This window comes from Aptenodytes patagonicus, chromosome 1 (assembly GCF_965638725.1).
Source record: "Aptenodytes patagonicus chromosome 1, bAptPat1.pri.cur, whole genome shotgun sequence".
Lineage (NCBI taxonomy): Eukaryota > Metazoa > Chordata > Aves > Sphenisciformes > Spheniscidae > Aptenodytes > Aptenodytes patagonicus.
The window spans coordinates 62,681,856-62,703,261 of record NC_134949.1 but is presented as its reverse complement, the minus strand read 5'-3'; the positions used below and the strand labels follow the sequence as shown (position 1 = coordinate 62,703,261).

General features: G+C 39.7%; 2 protein-coding genes across 5 annotated transcripts in view; one reads left to right on the top strand and one right to left on the bottom strand.

The window, feature by feature from the left end:
* TDG (thymine DNA glycosylase) overlaps positions 1 to 2,652 on the top strand; it is a 13,670-nt gene extending 11,018 nt beyond the window's left edge. For 2 of the 3 annotated variants that reach the window (XM_076339523.1, XM_076339503.1), the window contains exon 10: positions 423 to 2,652. In XM_076339523.1, coding sequence (XP_076195638.1) covers positions 423 to 562 — 140 coding nt within the window. In that variant the 3' untranslated portion in view covers positions 563 to 2,652. The remainder of the gene's footprint in view (positions 1 to 422) is intronic. The other variant, XM_076339513.1, reaches the window with a different exon arrangement.
* GLT8D2 (glycosyltransferase 8 domain containing 2) lies at positions 2,338 to 21,406 on the bottom strand. Of its 2 annotated transcripts, none has more exons than XM_076339535.1 (10): positions 20,727 to 21,406; positions 17,670 to 17,714; positions 16,090 to 16,185; positions 14,790 to 14,958; positions 12,488 to 12,605; positions 10,321 to 10,405; positions 6,758 to 6,870; positions 5,946 to 6,112; positions 4,188 to 4,300; positions 2,338 to 3,356 (listed from the first exon to the last, which is right to left on the bottom strand). In XM_076339535.1, the coding sequence occupies exons 1-10, from the start codon at positions 20,752 to 20,754 to the stop codon at positions 3,184 to 3,186; spliced, it is 1,107 nt and encodes a 368-aa protein (XP_076195650.1). In that variant the 5' UTR covers positions 20,755 to 21,406; the 3' UTR covers positions 2,338 to 3,183. The 2 variants fall into 2 exon arrangements, with proteins under 2 accessions (XP_076195650.1, XP_076195656.1); XM_076339541.1 differs by lacking the exon at positions 20,727 to 21,406 and adding an exon at positions 19,651 to 20,092.

The following is a 21,406-nucleotide window of genomic DNA, read 5'->3' as shown; positions in this document are numbered from 1 at the left end:
TCTACCCTACTTTGTCAAAGAGAATGTCCTTTTGAGAAGAAAAAAATTATTTATAGGAGTAGAATACCTCACTGTAAAGTGGGGTATTCTTCTAAACATGTAGACTCTTTAATTTATATATATGCAGTCACCCTTCAAAGAAGATTTGAAGAAATTATAATTTGAGGAAATGATCTGGATCTACAAAAGTAGATGCTCAACAGAAATAAGTTTGAACTGCAGCCTGAGTAGGTGGTTGAAAAACAGAGAGGAAAGATGGAAACTGCAAATCTCTCTCTTTTTTTTTTTTTAGGGGTTGTTTTGGGGGGTTGGGGTATTTTTGCTTGTGGCGTCATCTGTATTTTAATCGTTTAGTTTTAGTTAGTGGTATCAACTGCATTTTTTTTAAACTGTGTTTTATTATTTTTATGTGTGTGTTGTAGCAGGAAGCAATCCGCAGTACTGCGAGGGGTCGTCCTTCGGTGAAGTTCCTAATGGACAATGGATGACACAGTCCTTTGCAGACCAGATTCCAGAGTTCAGTGCTGGTATGACACGGGAAGAGGAGGGAAGCAGCGCGTAAGAGCTGTTTCTTCTCGGCTATGCATACATGCTGCAGTTTTAATGCAGTGATCAAGATCGGTACCTCGGTTCTCCAACTGAAGCATTTTAATAGTATTTTATCTCCCCTAGTTATTTTATTATAGTCCAAAGTAAGTGTGTGGTAGGCTCAAATCAATGAACTAGATAATTTTAAGGAACTGTCCAAACTTTTTTAAAAAAAGTTAGCCCTTTTTTGTATATGAGTTTTATATTTAATGTATACCATTTCTTGCAGTTTTTGACAAATTGCTTTCTCATTTGTGAAGATTTCTTTGGGGCGTTAATTTTATTCCATAAATTGTAATGTAGTAGTAGCGGCAGCAGTATACTTTTTACTGATGCCTCGGTATTTGGATATCTGATAATCCTTTTATATCCAGAGGGGACAATGGGAAGTGTACCCCTATCTTACATGAAGTGGTGTTTTTAATCGTGCACAGTTAAGCCAATTGTGCTTTTTAAGTCTGCCTTTTGCCTTCTTAAAAAGTGCAGGAAGTTGTGTTCTGCAGCTGTGAGTACTGAGTATTTTCTGGGTGGGAAGAGGGAGCTCTGTCTGTTTAGTGATTGGACCATATTCAGGATTAAGGGAGTGGAGACATCATCTCAAGTCACAACACTGGGGAGGAAAATTTGTGTCACACAGGACAGGGCCTAAATATTCTAGCTGAGCTGTCTTAGGGTAAGATGTGCCTACCACTCCATCTCTTTCCCTCCTTAAATTCCAATGTAAGGAACTGGAATTCCTTTTAAAAACAAACAAACAAACAAAAAAACACCCCAACAACAGTGGTTCTAGAATTCTGTGGCATTTAAACTCTGTCATATTTCTGTGTGACTAGTCTCTTCACCTGACCTTTACCAGGAGACAACCCCTTTGAACAGATTACATTGCAGGGAATTGAAAGACCACGTTCCCTGTAAAAACCATGTACAGCTACGTTGTTTACATCAGGAACAATTAGCACAGCGTGGAAGAGGTTTGCAATTTAGCAGTTTTTAACATTCAGTTCTCTTCAATCTGTAAGACCTTAGAGGGTGTTCTCCTTATTCCTCATACAAGTAAAAAATACTAAGTAAGTTAAACGTAAGGGCAGCTGTTCCATGAATAAGAAGTCAGCTGTAGAAACTACAGCTGTCTTCTGAGGAACTTGCTTAAACAGTGCACATTTTTGGCCAATATTAGTGACCGAGAAAGAAATGAGATTCCAAGCTTGTGCCTAACCGTCGTCATCTTTCCCTCTTTTATCATGTGAGGAAGAGATGAAGTAAAAGCAATAAGCTGATCAAAACATTAAAGTTTTGATGATCTTATGACAGTAGGTGCTTCACATACTTGAAAAAGAGATGCAAACAGTATCTCCAATCCACGCTGGTCAGAGGTTGCTGTACCAGTGTGTTTTATCCTTTCCTCACAGCCAGTGAGAGTCGTCAAGCATTGAGTGTAACTAGTTAGTGTAGATTCTAATCCTGCTGTAACAGCTCTCACTGAGATCACACGCTGTCAACCTGTTGTGAGGCAGGCGTGATGTTTACAGTTTTCTTCCCAAATTATGTGGCTTAATTCTGAGCGTCTTAAATCAAGAAAGTGTCTGTTATGATTCTGATTGTGTTTATTAGCTTCAGCATAAAGCTGTTCAGTATATTGTCAAAAAGGTATAGGACTTGTCTTGTCTGTTATTTAAAGTGTACTGTATCATGTATTGCTGTTTACATGGACGTTTTCCTGCAGGTGCTCAAAGTATCTTGCATCAGGGATTTGTTACAATTCAATTTTATTTTTCAACAAAACCAGAAGCATGTAACTAGCACTGCTGAGTATGTAGCACAGTAGGATATAACTACTGTAAGACTATCCTGTTTGATTGGAAGGGAAAGGTCTCTTCTTTAACAGAGTCACCTACTAGGGTATCTAGGTATAAAATACAGTTCAGTGTACAATGACCGTTTCACTAAATATTGCCCTTCTCCGTGTACTCCCTCAGAACTGGTGCTCTTTTCATTACAGTAATACAAAAGTTCTTAATCTGTCCTAAATCTATCAATGTTTCACAATAAAATCAGGAACTGTACTGCAGTGTCTTAGAATGTGCTTTTGCTTTTGCATCTTGCTCGTAGGGCTCTAAACGCACTCCAGGACACGTAACACACAGAAACACCATGCAACAGAACCCTACTCACTACAATGCTGCATAAGTTTTCATTTCAGGCTGTTTAATGTGGGCTAGACAATTAAAGACGCCTTGTACGTAATACTGCGAGTATTTCCTGTGTAGATTTTTCTACCAGGAGACATTGGAGTCTTATTTATAAAGACCTGACATTAAAACACACTGTCTGGCACTGAATTTCACCTCTGTAAACGTTTAATGAAAATACTTCACTGTCACGTAAACTTCTTTCCTCCCCTCACATGAAAGTCAAGATAATCTGAACTGTGTCACTCCAGCCTCCCTCTCCAGCCATAAGCACACAAAACTGATGGTCATTTATTCATATATTTAACAAATACTTAGTTTTCTAAGATCAGTTAATTGTACAACACGTTGCATCTATTACATACTGCAAAACATAATATATAAATGCATTTAAGTGGTTTCAGTATCAGCTATCGGGACGAGTTAATTTGAACTTCCCTGAAGGGTCAGGAATAAACCAGCTTTCCCAGAGATCAGTGTGAACACTGGGATAGTCCCAAGGTTTATATCTCCCATTCCAGTGAAGTAATTTAGCTTCTTGAAGAAAATGCTCTGAGTAACGGGTATCGGGACTCCAACCTGCATGGGTACATTAAAAAAAAAATCCAGTTTTTAATAATGGAAGACACTATGGAGTGGGGTCAATTCAGTTGGGTTTTTTTTTAAAGTCTGATTAGTATGGTTTCACCTGTTAATACGCAACTAGTTGTATGATAGACTAGCTTTTTTCAACTTCATGCCTCTCTGATGCAGAATTAGAAAAAAAAAAAAGCAAACTTCCTCTCAACGCTTTTAAGATTTTGGCATAGCTGGGGTTTAAAAAAAAAAAAAAAATCCTTTTACTATTCATTTTACTATACCAGCTAAGCCATTCTCTTTTTCCCAGGATAATTCACCATTCCCAGGTGAAAGGTTAACTACATCCTCCAGAATGCTGACTACACACACACTGCCAGGCATCCCATCTTCTTCCACTGTGCCTACTATAAGAATGTCTGATTTTTTTCAGTCTCTCACTATATTCAGACCTCTCATGTATTCTTTCCCTAGTTTATGACAGTACAGGTTAGCTGGTCTTCAAACATGTAACTCTGTCCTTGGTATTTGTTTTTTTTCCTTTTTTATCCAACTTAATGACTATTAGGGTTTAGGGTTTTTTGCAGGGATGCAACTATTTTGTTTTCTTGACCTGTCAAGATATTTGCGTAATGACACCCGTGGGGAACCCCCACATTCTGCCCTACCCTGGAGAAAGCAGGACTGATGAGTGTTGGGGGAAGCAGGGATTATATACTGCGGATCCGAGGTATAAAGTAATGCGTTGGGGTAAAGTAACGTAAGGTCCTATACTGCAATCTTACAAACCACTTTATTTAGTTCCAACTGCAAACAGGGGGAAGTTAAACTTACCAAGATGTCTTACGTGCCACATAGGATTAATAGTGGAATACTTTCCATGAAATACAATCAGCATTGGAGAGGTTGCCACACCTCCCCCGAGGGTGCTGCTGTAGAGGTTTTCCCTGCAAAAGGGAAAAAAAAAAATGCAGAAAATGTTCAAAACCTCAATCAAAGAGTCTTTAGTACAACAGTCAGAAGATTAAAGGTGAGTATTCTGGCAAAATTCAAAATCATTTTGAACAGACCCGTTTTCAGCGTACTCCTCCCTAATGCTGTTAACTGCTTATACTTGCAACTCCAATTCCTCTTGCGTAAATCGTTGCTACCAAGTAAAATGGGAGTCAGACCCAACATGAAGCCAATTACTTCTACACGCTGCCTATAGTCTACAAGGCTGACAAAGTTTGCAGTAGGAAAAAAGCTGTTAACATAAAGGAATCAAACAGAATTTAGCCTGGTTTCTTAAGAAAATGTACATGTTTCCATGTGTTTCATTCCCTCTGTCTTTCTCTCCCCCCCAGCTTTCAGACCCATAAATTAACTTCGAATCAGATTTGCCAAAGTCTAGTTAGTATAAACTAACATCTAAAGGATATCAATTTCCTACGAGTTTTGTGATAAATCCAGGGCTAGATAAAGCCAAATCACTGTAAGGAGAGGTGTTAGGAGGTAGCAGCCAGATGTCACAGCGTGCCAAAGGCCTGGCCGGCCGGTTGGCACACGGGCAAAGCCACCCCAGCTATGGGACGCTGTGCCACCCGCCAGCCCGACAGGGAGGAAACCTGGGAAGTATCGAGAGATGCTGAGAGGCTACAGAACAAAAAAAAGTCATAACCTCCCCTCAAAACTGGGTTTCAACTGCTAAGCAATTTATTTCACTGTCATTTCAAAATCCAGCCAAAAGGAACATGAATGTGTTATTAAGGTATAAAATCATCTTTGCAGATGAAATTTGCAGCAATATTCATAGAGTTTTCTGAAACTCTTAAAAAGCATAGCAATAGCTCGTCAGGATATGTTACATAAGCAGAATAAGAGAAAGACATTTGGCTTCTCGTTCCTTCACATGCTTATCATTCGCATCTCTCCTCTGTTCATTTCTGAAACTAACAAGCGATGGACGTAGTCCCATAGCACAAGCTATTCGCTTTCAGTTTAGCCTTACTAAATTTAATTTAACCCTTTGCAGACAGAGAAAGTAAACGTTAAGTTTGTAAATAAAGGTTAATGGTGAACTAACATAAAAAATGAACAGCGATTGTTTCACTGTGTCATGACTTACTCATGGTCAACGCCAAAAAGATATCTTTCACGTCAGATTTCATTCAGCTATAGAAAAAGAAGTGTTTTCTATTGGTATTTCAGAAATACGGTGTCCAATTACAGTTTGGCTGGCATTACAGTAGGGGAGACCCCACACAAACAAGGAAACGTTCCTCCTCCTTTAAGCCAGCCTCAGGAAGGGAAGATCATAAGTGGCTTGATCCCAAGTCAGGTTGGTCACCCACAACAAGAAATACGTGTTTTCGGTGTCCCTCAGGATTAAGTGTGGTTTGTGATCAAACACAAGACTGGAACTCCAGGTGGCCGTTTCCTGGTACACGATTGGTCAGATTTAAGCAGATGGGAATTCTGCAACATGAGTTACTTCGCTTGATGAGATCTCAAAGAAAGACTGCTTGGAGTTAAAAACTTTTAAGAGCTTATAAACAGAAAATTAGACACTAAGCTGAGTATTAAAGTGCAAAGCTAGATTTCTCTACATACTCCACATTTCTTTGCATCCACTTTTCCAACTGCTTCGTAATCCGTTGATGTTTCCATTCAGTCATGTTAGCAACAATTACTCCAGGATTAAAGGAGCAGGTGCTGGGGCTGATGCCAAGATCTCTAATCGCTTGCTTTCTGTAGTCCAGGAATCCCATGTATGTGTTCTAAGAAATAAAAAAAGAAGTAATGTTTATCCCCTATGAATCTCTGTAAAGGTAAGTGTAAATGCATCTCTACCAATCACATAGAGACTAAGTACGTGCTCCCACAGCTGAGTTTCTAGATGATGGATACCTGTCTTGATTTCCATATGACACAAGGCTGAAAGGCAGGATACTTCCAGCTACTGAATTACTTTTTCCACAGTATTGTTCCATGGGAGGCTCTTCCCTCACCACGTTTGTCCTTCTGTAGCTTACTCTAAATGATGTAGCGTCAGGCTTGTACAGCTGTAATGCTAGAGGGACTCGCTGACAATTCTGGGGAACTCAGCTCAGGAATTAGACTTTAAACCTGTTTTCCTGAGTTCCATTCCAAATTTGACTAATACAAATATCATATATTCTGTCTTCATCAGGTGTTCCATAAGTGCTCGTGATCCAAAGAACAACAGACATTTAAATTATTACAGGAAACAACTCTGCATAGCATTACAGAGTTACTACAAAAAGTAGTTCTTAATTACCTGTAAAACTATTACAAAACTATAAAAAAAACCCCAACCCTTCCACTTTGGCAAAAACGTGTAAAATCATCTTACATTTGTGGGTAAATACATTCGTTATTAGAATTCCAAAATGGCATCTTACCTGCATCCCTACACTTCTAACCATTTCATGTGTAGAAGGCAGATCACAATCATCTGAAAAAGCTGCAGCATGTCCAGGAGCTAACTTAGTATCGTAGAGTTCCTGGATGTCACCTGATTACAGAAAGGTCAAAAGCATAAGAAGAAACCTACTTCACTGCTACAGAGTTGATTGATAGGACAACTTCTGTTCTCACGTGTTATTTATGAACATACCAATTTTAGGGGATAGCCCAGATATTAACGAAGGCTGAATTTTGTAATATGGGACAATTTTCAAGTCTGAGTCCTGTACCTGGATGTTTAAGGTCTACCTGTAGATATTATCATCAATATTCAATACATCCATATTCTGGTCTGAATGTCCAAAACCAGCTACAGCAGAAGCCGATTAGACTGTTAAGAAGCCTGGTTACAAAGTTACGCATTCATAGGCTTGCCTGTGGAGAAGGAGGGCACAGGCGATTTTTCTGAGCCTCTTCCAGTCCCACAAAAGTGCCACTTCCATCTCTTGCACAGATCAAGTTTTTCCTGGTGTTATTGTGTTTATACCTCCTAGCGAGATACCTGGATTCCCAGCACTGGCCAGTTGAAAAGTGCCTGTCACACTTGACCGTCCCTGCTGGCTTCACAGACCACCCAACTCCTTCCCGGTGGAGGGAAATAATGTAACGCATGGCATCTCGCTCATCATCTGACTAGCTGGTACCCATGATGTGCCAGAACAGTTTCAGGGCGTGTGGGCGGCACAGCGCTGCCACAGCAATTAAGCGAGTCTGCATCCAAACCCCCTACAGCTACCAGCTTTGCTGCTGGGCACGGGTCGGTCACAGGTAAGATGAATTATCTTGGAAGGCCACATATGGCCCAGTAGCCTGAGGTGAGCTCATTAAAAGACTAGGAAGCGAAAACATTCCCCATACTGCCAAACAGTGGAACTACTATTTCTGAAATAAGCAGAGATTATTTATTTGTCTGAACTCACCAGCTGGTTGGAAAACTTGGGTTAGGACTCATGCCCCACTAAGAAACAGAATTTGAATTAATGGGACACTTAATTGTTGAAGATCAACATGCCTTACTAGGTATTTTCTTCTGATTCTAAACAGCTTCCACTTTTCAAGAGAAAAGCAGAAAAAGAAAAAACAAAAATCAAACCAAACAATTCTGGGCTGACACCCCAAGTTCAGTATGTTTCATTCTTACTGCTGTGCAGAAAGCAACGACCAACAAATAAACGATCCCAAAGTTAAACCCTGAAAACCCCATTCACTCCTTACCCTGTCAGAAGTCTCAATCACTCCCATTCCAGAGACATCTGACAGCACAGTTTCACATTACAGCTAAGACGGGGGAGCGGCTGCCAGAGCAGCCTCCCTCCCTCCCACATGTCCATCTTTAGTCCCCTCTTCTGGGCCCTATGATTGCGTGGCCCAAGGGTGAGCAAGTTAGGCTGGCTGAAGCAAAGAAACAAGGCGGGGGGGGGGGGAAGGTTTTGAGGTTTTTTTGTACCGCTAGTCTTCTGCCAGGTCAACCAGCTGAATCAGCTGCTTCTGCAGCTGCACAACTGTAGATATGACACAAGTAACAGGAGCTGCCTGGGGACAGGAGAGGCCACTTCCGTCAGCAGCAGCCTACCATGAGCTGTAATGTGAAACTGCACCTTTATCCTGTGGCTCCAGAAGCACTATCAGCTGACATAAGCTGACACCCCTAATAAAAGAGAAAGTCCCATTTCCCCTGCCTTGACTCCTACCAGGGAACTAATTCAGGCTGAAAGTAATCACGGTGAACGCCTGCGCAGGTGCAAGGAGGGATGCAGGGGAAGCGGTGGGCTCAGCTTAAAGTGCTCATGAAACTGGAGCGTAAATGAAGACTGTAAAAACCTTTCAAAAGAGTTAAATATTGCTGTTGCCCATTGATGACAGACAGAATAACAAAACCAAAAAGCAGAGATAACCACTGAATACACCCATGTTGAAGAAACTGTCATATGAAGGCTATTGCAAATTAAAATGAGACAGGCGGAGCAGATTAATCGTATTTTACAAAGCAGCTAATAGTGGCCCCTTTAAGTGCAGGTGTTCTGAAACGTGCCACTGAAGAGACAAAACTACAGAAAGGTGCAGAGAAGCAGAGGAGAATGAAATTATATTTTGTCATGTGTAAATTCACTGATCTTAATGTTCTTACATCAAAGATTAATTTAGGCCAAAAAGTTTGTTACAGTTATACTCAGTCCTTTCCAAAGGAAATTTTCATTGGAACATCCCTTTACTGTTTAGCAAGGATAGAGAAAATGGTTTTGTTGTCCCTCTGTACTGGGCCTGGCTAGGATATAGTTAACTTTTGTCACAGCAGCTCATATGGTGCTGTGGTTTTTGACCAAAACAATACTGATAGCGCCCTAATGTTCTAGCTTTTGCCGAACAGCGGCTGCGCAGCATCCAGGCCTTCTCTGTTTCTCACTCTGCCCCCCCAGTGAATAGATCAGGGGGTGCGCAACCGGCTGGGAGGGGACTCAACCAGGTAGGTGACCCAAACTGACCAAAGAGATATTCCATGCCATATAATGGCATGCTCAGCAATAAAAGGGAGAAGAGGAGGGTCTTAGGGGGGTTAGCCAGCTTTTGCTCGGGAACTGACTTCTCTCTTCTTCCACTTATCCTTCGCTTATTAAACAATTATTTGTTTGTTTTATCTTGACCCTCAAGTTCTCTTGCTTTTATTCTTCCTTTCTTCTTCCCCCATCCCACTGGAGGGTGGGGATGCGGGGGAAGTGAGAGAACGGCTGTGTGGTGCTTAGCTGCCCACCAGGGTTAAACCACAACACTCTAATTAAAAAATATTATAAAAAACCCAAGAAAACAATATGATAAATCAAGGGAGAACAACAACTCTACAGAGGAAAAAAAATACACTGAGACACAGAAGAGGGGAAAAAAATAAATTAATCTTTAAAAAAAATAATTGTTCCTCTAATTAGATATCTTTGTATGAAAAATAAAAGATTTTTCAGGATTTGAATGTCTTCTAACTGCTCCCATTTGTCTAGGAACTCTGAAATCTTTGATCATGATTCTGCAAATTGCTATGGATTCTGAGCTGAAGATGCTCAAAAATCACATTTTTAGTGTTTAGAATTTTAACCCTCTTATTTGAGTAAATTCCTCTTGCTCTCAAGAACAGCAATTCTGGATAAGGAACTGGTAGCATTTGGGGAATTCAAATACTAGCAGGAAATGTACATCACATACTTTGCAATAAATATTGCAGCACCTAAGTGAAATCCATGATATCTTTCAGCAATTGACCAGATTCAATAAAATGAAACCCATACGTACAATTTTGATCAAAATCAACTATTCAAAAGATACGTGGAGAGAAGTTCTTCTTCAGACTTTCTTTTAAATAAACAAATAGATTATTTGTAGTTTTCCCAAGTGCAACACTCCTAGCAGCTGCCTCAGTTTCCGTTATATCTCATATTTCCAAATGACTGTAAAAGCTGCAATAACTTTGATTTTAATTCTGCTAGAAACTGCTTTTTGGATGACAGCTTACCTTGAACAATGATATCATCATCCAAATATATTACTTTCTCATGCTTCTGGATAAGCAAAGGAAGATAAAATCGAACGAAGTTCAGCTATTAAACAGAAAAAAAGACTAAATGGTAAAGCTGTTTAATGTAGTAGTCTCACGCTTCTGTCTCTATTAACAATCAGTTTTAATTTCTCTCTTCATTGAGCACTAGTCAACAATCGTTTGCTTCCTCTCCCCCAGCTAGTATCTTTACTAGTATCTTGAACTCATTATTATTATTATTTATCCCTATTTTATTTACTATGGCTCTAACCAAGCAGCCCAAAACAGTTGCTTCTTCACAGAATCATTTAGGTTGGAAGGGGCCTTTTGAGATCATCGTGCCCAACCCCTCTTCTCAAGCAGGGTCCACGTGAGCAGGCTGCCTGGGACCGTGCCCAGTTGGGTTTTGAATAGCTACACAGATGGAGACTCAACAGCCTCTCCGGGCAACTTGCTCCAGTGTTTGACCATCCCCACCATAAAAAAAAAAAAAATAAATAAAAAAAAAAAAAAGATTTTTCTTGCATCCAGAGGGAGTTTCGTGTATTTTAATTTGTGCCCATTTGCCTCTTGTCCTGTCAGTGGGCACCACTGAGAAGGTCTTGGCTCCCTTGTCTTCATCCCTCCCCTCGGGTATTTATACACATTGATAAGATCCTACTGAGCCTTCTCTTCTCCAGGCTGAACAGCCCCAACTCTCTCAACCTCTCCTCGTATAAAAGATGCTCCAGTCCCTTAATCATTTTTGCAGCCCCGTGCTGGACTCGCCCCAGGAAGTCCGTATCTTTCTTGTACTGGAGAGCTCAGAACTGGACACAGTACTCCAGATGCAGCTTCACAAGTACTGAGTAAAGAGGAAGATCACCTTCCTGGACCTGCTGGCAATGCTCTTCCTAATACATTTTTACAGCATACATCATACAAAACATTTCAAATTTAACAGTGTCATCATTCCACTCTATAGGAATGATTTGACTGGTGGCACAGACGTGGAATAACAACTTCTACAATAGCAACGAAGAACACAGCAGAGGGAAAGGGAACTGAGAATGTAAGAACCATACTGGTTCAGACCATTTTACCCAGCATCTGCCTTCAGAGTGGTCCTAAGCAGACGCTCAGTGAAAAATAAGAATAGAGCAAGCATACAGAAAAGTTGCTCTAAGTATTCTCCTAACTTTCAGCTATTTTCAGCTCAAGGGATTTCCTGAACCATATGTGATCTGTTTAAACGTAAACTTCAGTCCTCACGGAATCCCTGTAAATTTTTACATTCACAAGACCTTTCAGCAAGGAATTCTAGAGGTTCAGTACTCATTGCATGAAAAACATGCAACATTTCTTGTTTGTTCTGACTGTGACTCCTACTAATTTAATCTAATGGCCATTAGTTCTTGCACTGGAAGAGACAGTGAGCAACCATCTCCCATCCAGTCCTCCGTGCCACTCAGTTCTGTAAACCTCTACTATTTTCACACTAGAAGTCACATTTCCAGGCTGAACCATTTTAACCCACTGATTCCTTGCATGAAATCTTTTCCATATATTAGAAACGTCAAAGGCTCAGAGAAGAATAAACATTCTGAACAGACTTGAACATGTTCCAGTAGTGCTACATCTTTTCCAGATAAGGGGATGAAGATTGCACATAGCATCTAGGGTGAGGGAAAACTATGGATTTGTATTGTGGCGTAATGATGTTCTCTATTTTGACCCTTACTCCTTTCCTAATAATTTCTAACATCTGATTTGCCTCTTCTGACAGCCATTAACATTTAGATTAGTCATTAGCCTCTGAATTAACCCTGGACATGAGCAGAATGCAGCCAACTCAGCATCATGGAGGCACAAAGAACACTATTAGATCTTCCCTCTAATAAACTGTGAATATATTCTTAAACATTCGACACATTCAAATTACCAAGTTTATGCCACCAAATAATGAGGTCCCGGCAGGACAGACAAGTTGCAAGGACCTTGTTATAGTGCACTTCTTCGTGAGTGAGGGCTTAACGTTTGGACCTGCAGTGGCTCCTCTGGCTTACACCCCCCCGTGTAATGGAACAGAGATCTAGGACATTTTAAAACCTGTAGTAAGTGTTAAAAACACTGAAAATTTGTTATGCAGTGTTCATTTACTCACAGGCTGCAGTAGCTCAGGACGCGATGCATCTTGTCTGATTTTTCCTTTTAGTACCATAGGGTTGAATTCCACAACCTTAAATTTTATTTCTTTCAGTTTAGAATTTTCAATCCATTTTCTGTGATAAAAAAGAAGTGATAAAAGAAATATTGAGTGTGTTGCAAGTACTTCCAGTATTAAATTCACAGACTCATAGGAGAACAAGAGACCTTGAAAGCTCACTCGATCTATTCTATCCCAAGACAGAATCACTTATGTTTACAGCTATTGCACACAGACATTTGTTTAACCTGTTCTTAAAAAAACAACAAAAAAAAAAGCAAAAACCCCAAAAAACCCCCAACAGCCAAAAAACCCAACAAAGCAAACATCCCACACCACTGCCAAAACCAGAGACTCCACGTTGCCCAAACAACCCATCTCTAACCATTGCTAGCATTAAATGCTATTTTTCTAGGCTTTCTTGCTATAGTTAAAGACCATTTTTTCTTATCCTATTGTCCTGGTTTCGGCAGGGATAGAGTTAATTTCCTTCCTAGTAGCTGGTACAGTGCTGTGTTTTGGATTTAGGATGAGAACAAAGTTGATAACGCACTGATGTTTTAGCTGTTGCTGAGCAGTGCTTACACTAGCCAAGGACTTTTTAGTTTCCCATGCTCTACTGACTGAGAAGGCTGCAGGTGCACAAGAAGCTGGGAGGGGGCACAGCCAAACTGGCCAAAGGGACATTCCATACCATGTGACGTCATGCTCAGTACATAAACTGGGGAAAGCTGGCCGGGGGTTGCTGCTGCTCGGGGACTGGCTGGGCATCAGTCGGCAGGTGGTGAGCAATTGTACTGTGCATCACTTGCTTTGTGTATTATTACTATTATCATATTATTATTATCATAGTATTATTATTATCATTTTATCTCAATTATTAAACTGTTTTTATCTCAACCCATGAGTTTTTCTCACTTGTGCTCTTTCAATTCTCTCCCCCATCCCACCGGGTGGGGGGAGTGAGCGAGTGGCTGTGTGGTGCTCAGTTGCTGACTGAGGTTAAACCACGACACCTATCTACTGTGCTTTTAAAGCAGAGGTTAGTTTTCTCCCTTTTACAGTTTTACGTCCTTCAAGATGACTGCCACGTCACATCCTAACTATATTTTCTTTAGACTAATTTTTTTCATTGTTTTGTCAGATTTCTTGACACCATTGCTTTTCTCCTCTGACCTCTCTTCTAAATCCTTCCTGAAGGCATCTAAAACTGAACACCACACTTTTTCTGATGCGTTAATAATGTTTGCAAGATCCGAAAAAGTTTCCTCATAGCTCCTGTGGTCATATATGTCAACATGTATATCCACTATGATGCATGCCTTTTTTTTTTTTTTTTTAAAATCAGTGTGGTCAGTTATCAGTCATAATTCTGTAGTTTTCCGAATGAGTGATACTGAACTCCTGCTTCACCCTGAGCCAATACAATCAGCTATTCCCACCTATATTACGTTGTCATTACCTCTACTGAATTTCATCACATTTTACAGTTCATTTTTCCAATTCATCACGATTAGTTTGTTTTCAGCTCTTGTCCTCAATGTATCTGCTGTCTCTTTTCCAGCTTCATGCCAACTGCAGATTCATAAAGAACATTCTCCACTCTATTATCTACGTTACTGATGAACTGGTTGGGAAAAACTCCCTGTGGAACCCCACTTATTGCATGTTTTCATTTTGACTCAAATTATGGGTACACAGGCTACAGAAGTGCAGTAGCCAGAGGTGAGAACTGCTAAGAAATCTGCTTTAATTTTGATTCACACCTTCCCCCTCTTTTAGACAATGTTTGCAAATTTTAACACCCAAACATGCTTTCATTACAAGCTTCTTTGGGCCTCTATTTATAACCTTTAATACACCCTCTTAGCTGCAATTAGCTTTAAACAGCAAGTTTTCCTACTCTGAAGCTTAAGACATGGCACCACAGGTAAGTACAGTGCCACAAAGTGACAAGTAAGCATGCATATACTTACCTTACTACAAACTCTTCTGCAGCCGATCTACAAAAGGCAGAGAGGCATACGTATGGGCATGGTCTGGCTATTTCACACCCCTTTACACCAGTCAGTGCCTTGCGTAGGGCAAAATGGTCCTTTTTCCTACACATAGAGAATCCTGGGGATTGCTACCAATAGCGCTACTTAAATAAAAGGGAGAAACATTTCCCCGAAAAGTCCTCCAAAGTCTATGCCCGTGCTAAGGAGAACAATCACCTGGTCCTAACTACAGCATGAAACAAAATAAGGCTGGTATATACCGAATATGCGGGATGGTCGTCTTCAGCCCAACTATGTAGAACAAAACATTAGCCTCTGTGTTGCTGTAGATGCTACTGATTGCTGCTATAGCTGCACCCATTCTGCCCGCAGCAGCGCAGATTACGACTGGGATTTCTTCTTCCATTTCCTCAGGACTCTCCAAATCAACTACAAGAAACAAAACTATGCATTATAATAGAAAATTAAGAATCTTTTTGTATCAGATCTGGGTCATAGGAATGAGTATGTACTTCCATAAGCAGTGGAATCATATCACAATCACCCCATTTCCTTACCACATCCTATACACATCCGCATCTGGCAAGGCACACAGCATGAGCTGTCACTAATCCAGAACTACATGCAGGTTGACTGGACTGTTGGATGCCTCTAAACAGAATATATAACAGAGTTCTCGGCATCTTCTACTCAGCAGGGGCACAATTCAGCCTGTTCTCCATGTAGCTGCTTATTCACATGAAACCTGAAGAAGTTTGAATACCTTTGAGACTTCTACTGCTCAGTTATATTTAGTACAAATTGAACAATAGGTTCCAAAATTATCAAAGGAAAGAGGTAAGTCAAAGAGATGGTGTAATTGCATGAGCTTCACTTCTTTGGGAAGCGGGCTGGAAAGGAATAGTGCAAAATTTTGTACCAGCAGGAAGGTGCTAATGATAAAAGGAAAAAAATCTAAACAATACCGAATCAGTTCACATTACTGCTAAGGAAGACTTTTATCCCTAGCACTGATTAACGTACAGAACTTATATGGATATATTTATACTGGTTAAAACATAACCATTAAACACATAACAGCCCCAACAAAAATATACTGAAAAAAAATGGTTTATACCAAGACAGAGTTTGTTTATCTTGGGAACAGCGCATAAGCTATTAGTATAAACATTTAATACCAGCCCAACCATATCAACCCTAGCAGGTTTCCGTCACTATAAAAATTCCAGAAAAAACTTCTGCTGTAAATTTCGTCAAGATTTGATGATCTATCCGAAATGAATAGGTAGGCCAAGAACATTCCCAAAGGGGCAAGCTGTGATCAAAGTTTGTTATCACTTGATAATTCCAATACTGTTCAGCACAAATAAGGATATACTCCAGCTTCCATCTACATCAGTGACATCTGGATAAAAATTTGGATCAGAATGACGAATCTTAGTTATTACCACATCTACTGCAGGGCAAACAGGATTCAGTAAGACAAAAAGCACCGTTCAAATGAAGAGATAAGGAATATAAAACAAGAACATAAATGAAACAGAAGTACAAGTCATTTACCTGTTTCATTCTTTAATGCAGATGGCACTTGGTGAACTTTGTTATACAGAACGGCGCACACAGTTAAGACAAGAAGTAACAGTAAGATCTGGTTAACTGAAACAAAAGGGAGAATTTGTTAACAATCAGTATAATAGCTAATTTCCAAGTACCTTTTTTTAAAAAAATCCAATTTGCAACCAGTACATATCATAACCTGTATTTGCTGTGTTTATCAAATTCTCCTTTCTCTTGTTATTTGATCAAGCTAAAAATTTTATGTTAAAAACATAATAGTATCTCTCCCCCATTACAACAATTTCCAACTATCTGATTTTCATGGATAATTTGCTCACTAAATCATTAAGCTCCCAATACGTATGCGTTATCCATACTAGGAAATTCACGTTTCTAAATTTTACCAGTAACCTGGAACTTCCTTTTCTTGGCTAGTTTGTTGTCTGTTTATCATCACAGGACTTCATGAGTTAATTATTTTTACCTAGCCCTTTCCTTCTCCTACGCTTCGCTGATAAAACTTCAAACGCAGGAGAAATTTTTTTTCGATTTCAATGTTCAGATCTTCAAGGTGTATTTGAGCAAAACTCTAAAAATACTAGAAAAACAAAGCCAGCATGCTACTGAAACCAGAAATGTTCCAAAATATTTGAAAATGCATAAACATTTTGACACAGTTACTTTAATTAGTAAAATCAAAACAAAGCATGCAACAGCAAAGACCTTACTGTGTATTCTGATTTGCAGTTCCTACCAGACCGTCTTGTACAAGTTTAAGTTATTCAACATAAACCAACCATGAGCAGGTACCAGGTCAGTTCACTGAGTACAACAGGGAAGGAATCATAGAATCAATCATAGAATAGTTTGGGTTGATCCGTTGTCAAAGTCACTGTTGATGATGGCAATGTGAGTTCTTTGTATCGGACTACTTTGTTACTTTTGCACCACCATAAAAGGTATTTAAGGTGTACAAAAGAGCAAAGGGAATGAAGTTTTGAACTATTTCAAACAGAAGGGCCAACTGGCCAGAACTGGGCATGAGAATAAATTGAAATTGGTGAACATACATCACCGAACCTGCACTAACTTAAACCAGCTGAGTGTAAGTTACAAAAGTCAAACCCATTGACTTCAGAGAAATTTTGGGTGCATAACTGAAAGCACACACCGGTCCATTTTCAGTCACTGACCCTGACAGCTGAAGAGAACCCCAAATTTCTTGGGACCACACCTCAATTGTGAGTATGAACAGCATTAATGTGCAGAGTTCTGTAAAAAAGCCAGGTTCAGTGCTCTAGGCACAACGCACATGAAACCAGCAGCTACACGCACTCTTAGTGGGAAATTCCAGACCTCCCAGTCTCATGATAACCAGCAGTGAGTAATTGCACTGAGTAATTTTAAATTAATGGGATTTATGGCCGTACTTATCTTAGTTAACAAGAAAGTTAAGCATAATTTACCAAAACTAGAACTATAAATTCGCATGCAACTGTGACAACAGTTGCACGAGAAATTGCATTTGACATTTCTGTCCTCTTTTAAAAAGATATATTCCAAATGTTTTTAATCTCTCTTACTTTTCTTTAAAAGAGCCATGTGTCCTGTTGGATGAGAACTGTGATCTGTGGTAAAATAAAAATAAAGAAATAATTTAAAAGAAAGAGAGAGAGAAAAATCATTAATACCAGCAGTGAATAATAGTTATTTATTTCAAGGACAAGGTTTTGTATCACCAAATTTTACTGTTGACCTGGTAAAAGTAAAACTGAACTCCATCTTTGTAAACAACTTTTTTTGAACAAATAACTAATATTCTGGGCTAGAACTATTACATATTTTAATTTAAGCTACTAATAGGTTGAAAAGAACAGCATTTTAATAAATTCTATCCAATCACCTACATTGGTAATACCTAAGATTTTTTAACATATTTTAAAGTAATGTCTAAAGAAGTATTAAAACACCCACTGATGCAATTTGTAAATATATTTACATTTATCTCTGATTTCACCTAAAACATAGTAACAATCACAAATACTAATCTCTTGCTGGAGTATGTTCTCAAACATATGAGAATCTCATACTGGAGCAGTGTCTTTCAGACTCTCAGAAAATTTCAGAGCAATACTGAAAATATTTTCTAACAGCAGTATCCTTCCACTAACAGTAAGAGGGGAGTTTGTGCAATGTGTTTTGTATTTAAGCACACTCTTTGTGATGCTGAAGAAAATGAGGTAGCCTTCCCTAAAATTGTACTTCTAAACCAGACCCAAGAGTGGCCATGACTTTATGCCTGAGAGGACAGAACATAATCCCTAAAATACAGGATTATGGGAAATACAACATTCACTTGAATTCTGGACCCAAAACTACTGTTTATGGGAAAAAAAAAAAAACCAACCAAAAAAACCAACAGTAAAAAACAGCACCAGAAGTTGAGGCGGGGGAATGCAACTATGTGATCTAACCTTTATGCTATGGTAGCTGTATATAGGACAGAAACCAATTTTTCCTGTTTCCATACATACAGATATGGACACATTACAGCATAGATACGGATATATGATGGTTTCTTCACACACATAAAAACGAAGTTTATTCCAAATCCTCGAGAACGCAGACGGAACAGCAAGAATTCTTGAAACCTGAGTCACAAAACTGACCGCCTCTCACTGGTTAATGCTCAAGTTCAGGCGACATCCTAAATTAGTCTCTACTTCAACTAACAAGTTAAATGACAATAAAAATATCAAAAAAGCTATGATGTGGCTTTGTTTACAAACCACTTATATTTGCATGTATTTAGGTCCCAACAGATGACTAAATCATAGTGACAGAGGAGTATTTCTGGAAGTCCTTTTGCATCTGCAGTACTTATCTACATTCCAGCAGCCCACTCTCTTCATGTGGCATTAATTTACACAGAGAGGAAATCAAGCTTATCGGTCAAAAAAAACTCACCACTGAGAAAGCCCTTCTCTCACGCATTACACACAAGTATTGTCTTCTTATCCATTAAAAAAGTTTGCTTGTTTAGATAAGCAGAGAGACAGCAGAACTCCCTACACTCTTGGAGTAACTTTCTAATCCCACTTTAGCTAGTAGCAATCTTCCACTGACTTCCATAGAGCTGACTACTATCTTTTAATTAAGATTTGTAGTGAAAGTCACAAACAAACTGATGATCACTGCAAGATGAAAGTTGGATAGCCACAGCCTCATGATAACTTCAGAAATTATTAAATCAACATAAACTGAACCACGTTTTAAACTCTAAAATCCAAACTCAGACAGACTCATACGAGTTCTAAAACTACAGCATTCCTAAGCCTCAGAAACTCAGATTGATTACCCCCTGATTTTTAAGGAAAGAGAGGAGTATTTGTTCTCCTGCAAATATTTACTCAGTTTTTCCTGACTGTAGACATTAGTTCCTGGAACCTGGCAGTCCCTAACTCAGTTGCCAAATCCTGTAACAAAATGAGGGGCTGCAGAAGGGAAAGCTCAGAAACAGTGACATTACTGCTCAGATATTTCCTGCTTAATTAGTCTTTTTACCTCTTCAAAGCAGCACAGTATTCGGGACTCCTCTCTCCTGAAGAGCTGTAGAGCTATTTACTCGGATCCTAGATAGCCCACAGCTGTAAGCACTCTTGCCAAAGCTTCCTTGACCATCATCCTCCTTTGAAGTCCCCCACGCAAGGGCCTTACAGGGCACAGTAACAGTTTTAAGATTCAATTCCTTTTTCAAACTCTTCAAAGTTTACTTTGGAGTTGTGCTGGTTTTCTTTTCTTTCTCTGCTGCTGAGGAATAGCACAGAGTCCAGACGCTGCACTGGAGGAATGAGAGCCTATAAACCACTTCCAGATGTGCAGAACGATGATGCAGCCCCAGATCTGGCAAACTTGCCTCAGAGCTTCTGCTAGCAGATTGCAAACAAGTCCCGTAAGACAAAAAGTCTTAAGGGGTGGGGGAAAGAGAAGGAAACAAACCCTTCCAGAAGCTACTTCAACAGTCTAGTTGCAGGTTAGGTTTCTAGTCATTATTTACAGTAAATGTGAACAGATAACTAGTGTGCAAGAGCCAAACAACAACATGCCAAAGTCAAACTGAAAGCCAAAGTTTTTCCAATGTCTGTTTGCAGAGTTCTTGCGAGTCAAAAGCTAATGGAAACTTGCAAAATTCAACTCTGAATCGTCTCATTTCCGAATCTTTGAGCAGTTAAGAGAATCTGAATCCACAGGTTTGGTTTAGATTCAAAGGGCCCTTAGATCAAGGTAACCAGCACACGTCGATACCCTGCCTCCTAAGCTCTCCTGGAATGCTTTTGCAGTTTTATTTCTACACCACTTATTTTATTCAAGTTCTTTCCCTCCCTTCTAGGAGCCTCCCTTCTATGTGATAAAACACTGTTTTGCCGCAAAACTTTCATGAGTACTGAAAGGAATAATAATCTTCAATTCTAAACTGTTTTTCATATTTTTAGCATGAGGCAGTGCAAAACTCACGAGGAGTATTCAGTCAAGGTTTTAAAAATCTTAAGTGTTTCAAATGAAGACTGTTGTTCCATTTGCAGGAACTGAAAATGTCGGGTTTCAATTGTATGTCTCAAACATGCCAAAACTGTTATTACCTGTGTCTGATTTTGTACAGAAATCCATCTTTTGCAGAGCTGCTTGAAGGAAAAATAAAGAAAGAGCTATACAGACATCTACTTCATGTAGATGGCCACAACTACTACTACTTTTTCTGTACTATGGTATTTTTTTAAGCTGTATTAAGCACATGTCCATCAATATCCACCCGTGGTTTTTTCATCTCCCATTTCTATGTGCATCCTGAACAGATCTAAGCAGCACACAGCTGTATGAGCCAGCAGCGTTGGGACCATCTGCTTCACCTGGCAGCAACCCCTGGATTACTGGCAACTCAGTAGCGCCGTCTCTGGATTTCCCTCAGCCTCAGGTGTTTATATTCTCACTTAACACCCCCCTCACACAGGAAAGAGAGCAGCTTCTGTCCTGCAGAATGAGGTCTTTGGGTTTACTCAGATCATCCGCTGTTAAGTGTAGAACTGAAACGTTGGTTTCTAATCTCGACCTGCAGTGTTTGAACAGCAACTCATTTCTTTCTCAAGATGCGTACCTCGCAGGCAGCACACCTTGCCTACCACTAGCAAGTTAAAAAAAAAAAAACAAAACAAAAAACTGCTACAAATTTCTGAGGTTTTGAACGCAGAGCTGGGTGCCCCAAGCTAAATAGCACACACCACATCCGTGGTGACCCGAGCACCCCAGCAGCCCGGGGCGGCAG